General features: G+C 44.6%; 1 protein-coding gene across 4 annotated transcripts in view; it reads left to right on the top strand.

Annotated features, from left to right (window-relative positions):
• TMEM272 (transmembrane protein 272) overlaps window positions 1-9,995 on the top strand; it is a 124,555-nt gene that overhangs the window by 92,866 nt on the left and 21,694 nt on the right. For all 4 annotated transcript variants that reach the window (XM_034936755.3, XM_055096816.2, XM_034936757.3 and 1 more), the window contains exon 2: window positions 6,547-6,627. In XM_034936755.3, the coding sequence (XP_034792646.2) occupies window positions 6,547-6,627 (81 nt within the window). The remainder of the gene's footprint in view (window positions 1-6,546; window positions 6,628-9,995) is intronic.

Genomic DNA, 9,995 nt, shown 5'->3' with positions numbered 1-9,995 from the left:
TTCTTAGGAAGATGCCAATGTGCTGATTATGCTTCCTGGAAAGAAAATGACTACATTGTGGAAGTGCTTTTCTTAATTGTGTGGAGGGAACGAAAACAATCTTCACTGAGTCTAAGGGAGATGGGTTTTCTGGAGAAGAGAACAATCGTAAAGGAATAATTAACTGCAGGGCGAAGGCAAGTTGTGTGGGACTCTTAGAAACAACCTACCGGCTGCAGGACAGCGAGTGGGGACCACAGGCATCACCTCCATGTCTTACCTATTGGGGCTGTGAGCAAGTGGCTTTGACTTGGTCATTTTAAAGGGATGGTAGAGCTCAAAGGAAGTGCATTTTTCATTTCCTAGGAGCCAAACAATGAAGGCATCCTAGGGAGGTTGTGGAATGACTCTGAGACACAGTAGGTATGCGATAACCTCCACTGAATTCATGCATTCGGGCATGGTTAGGAGAGAAAACAGCACAGGTTACATAGAGAGCTACAGATAAGAAAGGACTGTGTCCTGAGCACCCGAAATGTTTGTTGAAAATATTCAACAATACTAGCTAACATCTGCTTTGAAGGAACAGGTATGGGGATGGTTAATGTCTAATATTCAATGTTATTCAAAACCAAGAGTGAGTTGGTCCTCACAGCTGATTTAGGAATAAATAGTTTAATTTACCAAGCCAATCAGTAAAAACACAATCATATATATATATATGTGTGTGTGTGTCTACACATACACACATATATATACATATATATGTGTGTGTGTCTACACATACACACATATATATACATATATATGTGTGTGTGTCTACACATACACACATATATATACATATATATGTGTGTGTGTCTACACATACACACATATATATACATATATATGTTTACTGTTGATTCAAGACACAACTCAGAGGTTAACAAAAGTAGAATTTTACAAATTTGAACTCTAAAACTGGGAATGTTAGACAGACATAGAAAGTTTCTCAGACCTAGTCCTATTGACATTTTGGAGCAGATAAGTGTTGTTGGGGACTGCCCTGCTCCTTGTAGGATGTTTTTCAGTATCTCTGGTCTCTTTATCGACAGCCCTGCTCCAGCCATGACTATTAAAAATGTCTCCACATATTGCCAAATGTGCCTTGGGGATCAGATCACCTCTGGTTGAGAACCACTGAGATATATCAATTGGACTGAAAATTGAAAATGCATTGAGCATATCATTTGGCAATTATTATTGATTAATTCCCATCGTGCCCTTTATTATCACTCAGCTGCTAGGAGAGGAAGCAGCAGGGGCTATTATCACTGCCCTTCTAGGTGCAGAGGCAGGTGTGAGACACACAGTCCTATCACAGCATGCACAAGGATAGACTTGTAAGTCACTGTTTGTTCACACTGGAGAGAAGGCACTGCCCGGCCTGTTACCCCAATCTCTTCCTGTTTCAGATTTCTAACAAATAAGAAAACTTTCTATCAAATAAGAAAAAATGTACGTTTTCTTAGTAGAAGATATAGAAGGTATAGAAATTGACTAAAATCTGTGTCATTACAGATTTTAGTCAATCATTTAATGGATTGCATTGACATGAATCCATCGTTAGTATGTATTTGCTCTATTGGGCATCTCTTGCTGTTGAGGGACCCTCTTTTGGAAGAGCTGCCGCTTCAAAGGGCTCCAAGGAACGTGCAGTTTTTTGTGAGTTGTTCAAGTCCCCACCATAATAGTGAATAGGTCTTTTGTAGTGTATTTGAATCTGCAAATTCACACAGTGAATTCTGTGAATCAAAAAGCAGATTCACTGCTATTTTCTCAAATTGCAGCTTTCTTTGTGGGCTTCCTCTGAATTGAAATAAATCCATATCATGGGTCATAAAAACCAAATCACAAGGGGGAACATACAACTGGGAAATAAGCCTAGAAAGAATTGGCAAAATATCACTGGTAATCAAAAATGTAAATTAAAATAATTAATTTCCACTTTTGCCTATGAGAGTAATAAAAATGCGTTAGTCTTTCAGCCACCCAGTGCTGGTTAGGTGTGGTGAAACTGCCACTCTCATATTGCTGGTGGCACTGGAAATGGATACAGCTCATTTATAAGTCAATTTTACCTCAAATCCAAAAAGTTGCTTATGCTTTTTAATTAAATAACTATTCCAAGAGATCTACGTGTGCATGAAACAAAGCACTTTTCATGGAGAGAAATGTCTCTTAGGATTACTTGAGTGAAAAGTAAATATCCAACAAGAAGATATAGAGAAATATAGTTTGATATAGCGTACTCTGTGGAATATAATTCAGCTGCGAAAATGAGAGTTCTGAAGACCAAATGGTAACAGAAAGAATGCTTATGTCAAAATGTGATGTGTTCACTTAATGTGCCTGATTATTGCAACCATGTAAAATGTGTGTACATGCACATATGCATATGTATATATGCATATACTTAAAAGCTCCAAAATACTAACAGTTGGGCTGGAAGTTCTGCAGTTGTTTATAATGACTAATGATTTTCTTTTCTCCTTGATCTAATTTTTCTGTGAATTCACTTTTGTAATTTTTAAAGAAAGTATTCCAAAAGAGAAAAATCTTGCCTACCACCATCACATCATCTCTCTTCTTTTTGTGTCTGCTCCCTGGTGGACTTACTCCTTTTCTGCTTATCTATCTCCTACATGCTACTTTTTAAAAATCTCTGGACTTTTGGAAAGCAAACTACTTTTCATTTCAAATAATACTTCTTGAATTTTAAGAGGTTTTAAAAAGAAGTTTAAAATTATAATGGTAAAACCTGCTAATGGGGGAAAAGGCAAGGCAATATTTGGGTATAAAGTGGAAATGAAAATACTACCCACGCCTGCCTGCGGCACATTCCTGCCTACCCCTACCCCAGCCCCAGTGGCCCCATATCCCTGTACCTGCCTTCATAGGGAACAGTTATTCACAGTGGTTTAGTGTTTATGCTGCTGATCTTTTTCTATGTGTTTACGTAGATCTGCAGACATTATTATATGCACGAGGTCATATGATGTGTGTGTGTGTGTGTGTGTGTGTGTGTGTGTGTGTGTGTTTAACATTTTATTCCTTGTAAGGGAAGTTGAACACAATATGCAAAGTTTGTCGGCCAGCATTTGAGACTGTACCTGGGAATTCTGTCTTCCCTTTCTGGCTGGATGCCAAAGCTGAGTTCTACTGCCACTGCTACCTGTCTCTTAGGGAACATTCTTTAAGGCGTGACAGAATTCACAGCACATCATTCTTTTTTTAGTTCTCATCCATCTTGCCAGTTTATGAAAATAACAAGCTTGAAAGAATAAGAGTCTCCTCATTTATAAAATGGATCTAATACCTGCGACTTGTGTTGGTGTGTTCTATTGGCTGCCACCTCTTGTGGTCTGATATTATCAATAAAGATATCACTGTTTTTCAAATTGACGTTTCTACCTTATTTGCAGTTAGTGGCTAAAGGGATCAGCTAATTTAGGACATTTGCATTAAAAAAATGTTTATGCAGCTCTATTACTTTTTGTGGTGAAACATTGTTCTTCAGGATTCACAGGAGATTAAAGCGTGGCCTCTTACCCCAGGGAATGGCCCAAGGTAGAAATGTCTTGTTATAATGTGACACAGACCCATCTCGTTAGTTTCTGCAAAGCTGCTGTGGATTTGAAGACTGGAATGTCTTAGTTTGTAGGCGCTGATAGAAACCGTTCAACACATTTCAAAGGAAGTTTCTAAATCAGTGGCGACTCCACCAGGCAAGTGTAAAGAGATGGCTCTTGTGTCTCCTCCCTCTGTTCTATCCCTTCTGTGATCCGGGAGAAAAATGCTGTGGTTCGTGGCTGGAAGATGTGAAGTACACACTCTCCCTGTTATGTGAAGTGCACCCTCTGTTTTCCCTAAGAAGGGTGAGGAAAGGAACCGACCTTCCGGGCCTTTAGGAGCCATGATGGGCCATGGCCCCTTTAGATAACTGGGCTTATCATTGGATCCAGGAGGGTTGTTTTTCCAGGCAGGATTTTAAGTGGCTTAGCTTCTGTGACACCCGTGTGGCAATCAACCTCATGAAGTGTGGACATCAACAATAAATCTGTAATTCATACAGTAGCCATTTGTCCATGGCTTGGGGGCCTACTTGTTATGTAACAAACGGATGTGCACCTGGCAAACCCCATTGGGCCAGAGAACTGGTCTCATTTCACCTTGATCGGTAGAATCCCGAGTCAAAGGATGTGGAAGGAGGCTGTGGTTTCCTCAGGGCTGTGGCGTTCCTGATTTTCTGTGTATAAAGACATCACAGCCACAGTTTTTGCAAGAACATTGTGGGGGAAAATGGAGCCTTGTGAAGAGACATTTGAATAGTAGTTCATAGAATTATTCATTAAACATTACTGAAGACCTACTGCATGCCAGGGAGACAGATTCATGCGCATCCCCCACAATTGCTTCCAGGAGAACAGTGGGCAGGGAGCCTGCGTCAGGAGGCAGAAACAGCAGAGGGACCCCTGGAATCCAAAGCGCTGCCTTTGGGATTCCCAGGGATTGAGGGGTCAGAAAACCTTGGGTGCTCAGCCCTGCCACTCTGTGTCCCATCATCTCACTGCAGTCGAAACTGTCAGAGTCCGTTCTGGTTAACAGAGAGTAGGCACCTCAAGTTTGGCAGATTTTAAGACACCTGGATTCCAATCTGGCTGTGTGATCTTGGGCAAGTCCTTCACTTTTCTGACCCTCAGTTTCTTCATCTGTAAAATGGGGATAAGAATCTTTGCCTGGTTAAATAGGATCAAGCATGACAGGACTGACCAGGGAGGCACCGTGACCTCCTTGCTTAATCCCTGACTCACTTTGGGAAGCCTCTCCTTTCCAGGTTTCTTCCCCTTTATTGCTCTGGGGTGAAGTGGAGAGATTGTGGGCTTTGAAGGCACAAAGTCCAGGTTTCAGATAGAGTCTCGGAGGCCTCATTTCAAACCCCAGTTCTACCACTTACTAGCTGGGTGACTTTGAGCAAACAAATTGATCTGAATCTTGGTTTTCTCTGTAAAATGGGGCATACAAACTGAGGAGACTAAATTAGGTAACATGTGGAAGACCTTGGCAGGGCGCTGGTGATATGCCTCTGGTTGGGGACTGACTATCTCTGGTCACACTGCTTCCTGCCATAAAGGTCCTGTTGACATAAAGCCAAGTTTTGAGCGTGACATGTCCTAGAAGGACAGTGATGGGGAATAAGAACCCCGAGTCTCAGCCCAGCCACCGTGCTTGTGTGCTAGCAGTGGATCAGCTGCAGAGAGAAGCTGCGGGCTGCATGGCTCCTGCCTGCAGGCCCATGCTGACGCTGGCGGTGGAGTGACTTGCCTGCTATGAGCCACAGCTCTGGTCAAAGCAAGCTCTCCTTCTGTCATCATGACCATCTCTGTCCTCAGACCACAAATCTTCCCCATCACGGCCTGTTCCCCCTGCCCTAAGCCCTAGTTCACCCAGGAGGGCCTGCAGGTGGTGCTGCTAAAATGCTGTGGTCCCTTGGTTTGCAAACCCCTGCAGTATGAGGAACAAGGACCTTGTTAAATCATGCTTTTAAATGGAGCCGCGGCTACTCTGGACAGGTTCCTGGGGAGACTTTTGTATGAAGTAAGGATGCCTGCCCCAGATCCTGCCTGGATCAGCCAGCCCCCATGGAGGCCTTACTCCCAAGCAATGACGTGGTGGGAAGTGGTGGAACTACGCACACCCAGCCTCAGGAACAAAGTGACTCCCTTCCTCTCCTAGTGTCTTTACGGGGCTACCTCATTTCACCGGGCAGGAAAATTTGCCGTCTTGATGAGCTGGAGTTTTTTTGTGGATTTAAAATGTATATGGCTGTTTCTTCCTAGGAAGGGAAGCCCTTTCTCACAGTGTCAACCAACTTGCTCAGACCACAGCAGGTCCACAGGGGAGCCGGGGTGGTGCTCCAGGCCGCTCGGGTCTCCACCCAGGCTGCTCTGGTCAAGTCCATGGTTCCTCTTCCGCTTGGACCCTGGGGAGTGCAGCAGCTGCGTCAGGAAGTGAGGGCGCCCTTGCTCTGTACCTGGAGCCATACCTAGATCAAGTTTGGGCTCTGCCAGTTGCCAGCTCTGGCCTTAGGGTGAATCTGAAGCTCTCAGGGTCTCTAAGGCGCCATCTGTAAAACAGAGTCAGCAACACTTCCCAGATAGGATTGTTGTGGGATTAAATATGAGATGACCTGTTGAAAGAGTTAACACAGCGCCTGGCTGCAGCCATTGCTCAGCAAGTGAGAGCTGTTACCATCTCCCCCTCCAGGCCTGTGTCTTCCTGGCTGGTATCACTGGGCAAGCCTCTTAACCTCTCTGAGCTCGGTTCTCTCATTTGTGGAATAGGGGGTCTTTTTCTCAGCCCCGCTAACCACTAACAAGGCCACACCTGACACTGGCACCCAGGCCACCCGGGCTGACTGAGGCCACCCTGCAGGCCACCACTGACATGCACAGAGAGGGGTGGTTATTGGTGCTGAGTAAATCCTTCCACCATCCTTTCTAATGAATTATTTTTGATCCTCAGAACTTTGTCAGCGAGCAAGAACAATGCCAGGAGGTCTGGAGAAAACGTGTCATCAGTGCATTTCTAAAATCGCCAGCAATGGTGAGTCACAACTCTGAGAAATGCCCTGGTTTTGTAGGATTGAGACCTCTGGGATCACCCGATGAGCTAAAGCTGGAGTGGATCATATGAGTGGGCTGTGCTTGGTATGGGGTGGCCCCAGGGTGGTAGAGCTGGGGAAGACAGTGTCCGGCCCTCGGTTGGCTGCTTTCTCCTTCCATTCCTTACCTATTCATCTTTAGTTTTCCATAGTTCACTGTATGTGTTTTCCATGTAATATGTGTTTGAAAAATATGCATGTGAACGGAGTCACTGCTACAATCAGTGTATGATGGCAGCCGTGCTGGGCAACACGGCAGGGCAATGTGACACCTTGGACCTGGGTAGCTTTCTCTTACTCCTACCTCAACCTGTCTCCTTACTAAATTGGATTTTCCCCCACTATCACCTGCTGGGGTCCTTTCTGTCCAGAGGGGCTGGACCATATTACAGAAGACCCAGTCTGTCTTGTGTTTGGAATATCCCAAAAGTGATCCCGAAATCAGATCCCAGGCTTTGGCGGTCCCTGGGATGAAAGCTTTTACATCATGGTGAGATGTATGGTCTAACTTTTACAGGTGAAATGTGGATAAAGGGAACATTGTGGGAAGCCTTAAGCAACTCATCTCCAGGCACTAATATCAGGAAGCTGCAGTCAGTGGGTAGTGGCGGACTAAGGTGGAGGGTCAGCAGAACAAGGGGCTGACAGATGGGTGCCTGGGCACCTTTCCTTACCTGTACTTACCATGTCCTAGCACACACTGTCCACCTCCCACTTCTCCTCCCATGACGTTTCCCGCACTGCTGCATGCCAGCACCTCCAGCAGTGCCTGACACACAGTAGGAGCTCAATAAATAGGCACTGGCTGACTAAGCAGGTAAATGAGTGAAGAGCCACCTCCCAGATACAACTGACCTTCTCCATTCGCTGATGGGCCCAGTGCCCATCTCATTCTCCTAACGCACAGCCCTGACATTTTACTCCCAGGGACATCTCTAAGGGCCACCCCCCTTTCATCCCTGGAGCACACCTACTGCTGTGGGGGCCAGAGTGGGACAGTGGTGCTGGAGTCTCTGCCCAGGGCCTCTGATGCTCTGGCAGGATGAAAACTCATAGGTTTGCTGCCGGCAGGGAAAGGAGACACCATCAGCTATATTGTTGCTCTACATCTTCGGGAAATTAGTTACCACCACCTCCCCCAACACACATCCTACCTGTTTATGCAACAGAAGTGCTGATGGCAACACCAGGTTGGCAAGAGAGGAAGTGTTATGCTCAGGGTTTCCCAGAAAAAGGGATGTTTCCTGGCTGCACTGTAAATCTGCAGGTCAAGGTCCAGGCCAACCTTGGCCTAATGATGGCCTCCTTGATTGCTGAGATTTCTGCCCTCATTGTATGAATAACTCCGTCTTCAGCCAGCACAATGGCAAGGCCTCCTAAGTGTTCTTGCTGCCTCTTGCCCATCCCCTCAGCACCTCCTCTGGGAAGGTCCTTCACTGCACAGTGACTCCCCATTCCTGCAGAATAAAACAGAAGCGTTTGCTCTCTTGTGAAACCCTTTGTGATTGGGTCCCTGTTTACCCCTTGAATCACTCTTTCTTCTTCCCTTCTCACTCTGGAAAATCCAGCCAGACAAAAACATTTTAGGTTTCCTAGGAACACCAGCTTCTGTTTTCCCCCTGGGCCTTCCAACATGTGTTTCTTTGCCTAGACTTCTACTTCCTCCCACCTGCCCCCTCAGATAAAGGTTGGATCAGGCAAGAATCATCAATAGACACTAAATCTAAGAGGAAATTTTGATGACAAGCAGTACTTGGTTGCAAGGGAGGAATAAAATAGTAATCATACAGTGGAGAAAGTGGGCCACACTTTGGGGTTTAAAGTGAACATTACCAGTGAGGGACAGGTGGCCGTCACCTATGCAGTAATCCAGCCAAGAATGCACAGCCTTTGTCCAAACACAAGGGAACATCTGTCAAATACAAGGTGAAGAATGTTCTACTAGAAAACAGCAGAGAGGACTGTATTCTTCAAAAATGTAAACATCCTAGAAAACAAAACAAAAAGGGCTGATGAGAATGTTCTAGATTTGAGGGAGGTCTCTTAATCCATTTTGTGCTGCTATAACAGAATACCACAGACTAGGTAGTTTATAACAAACAGAAACTTGTTGGCTTATCATTCTGGAAGCTGTGAAGTCCAAGAATGAGAGGCCGGCAGCTGGGGAGGGCCTTCTTGTGTCATCCCATGGAGGAAGGCAGCACGTGGGTGAGAGAAAAAGGGCTGAACTCCCCCTTTTATAATGAACCCACTCCAGTGATGACATGAACTCATTTACTCTGCTCCCAGGGCCTGATCACCTCTCATTTAAGCTCCACTTCCCAACACTTTTGCACTGGGGATTGAGTTTCCAACACATGAACTTTGGGGGACACATTCAAACCATAGCAAGCAAAGGAGGCATGACAACAAAATGCAATACTTCACCCTAGATTGGACCCAAGGGCTTTATTAGGTCATCAACATTGGAATATGGATGGCAGATTAAAATATTGTATCAATGTAAATTTAAGAAGCTGCGACTGTACTAAGGTACTATATTAATAAGAGACTATCCCCAGGAAATGCACACTGGGATTATTTCCAATTAAAAAATTTAAAAACTTAAAAAGCATGCAGATGGAAACCTGAGTGGCAAGTATCTGAATGTTTGCTCTATTACTCTTTGTATTTGTATGAATGTTTAAGAATTTTCATAATTAATATGTCTTTTAGAATTTAGGCTGGGAAAAATTGGCCTCCTTGGCGTGATCCCAGACCTGATAAAATAGTACATAGATGCAAATGCATATACTATAGTGTTTTCCTTTCAAATGACTTCTAAATTTACTTCTTTCTGGTTTTCTACATTTTCCACATTTCCTATAAAGCTACATATTTATGTAATTAGAAAATAAAAGTTTTGGCCGGGTGCAGTGGCTCACGCCTGTAATCCCAGCACTTTGGGAGACCGAGGCGGGCAGATCATGACGTCAAGAGATCGAGACCATCCTGCAACATGGTGAAACCCCGTCTCTAGTAAAAATACAAAAAAAATTAGCTGGCTGTGGTGGCGCGTGACTGTATTCCCAGCTACTCGGGAGGCTGGAGCAGGAGAATCGCTTGAACCCGGTAGGTGGAGGTTGCAGTGAGCCGAGATTGCACCACTGCACACTCTAGCCTGGTGACAGAGTGAGACTCCGTCTCAAAAAAAAAAAAGAAAGAAAATAAAAGTTTTATTTTTATTTTATGTTTTAAGAACAATCTTCAGATATCCCCCTTAGATTGGTTGGTGCTGTCCCTATCCACATGTGGAGTTTGCTAAGTGGTG

This window comes from Pan paniscus, chromosome 14 (assembly GCF_029289425.2).
Source record: "Pan paniscus chromosome 14, NHGRI_mPanPan1-v2.0_pri, whole genome shotgun sequence".
NCBI lineage: Eukaryota > Metazoa > Chordata > Mammalia > Primates > Hominidae > Pan > Pan paniscus.
The sequence above is the reverse complement of the archived record's forward strand: the minus strand, read 5'-3'. Positions and strand labels throughout refer to the sequence as shown.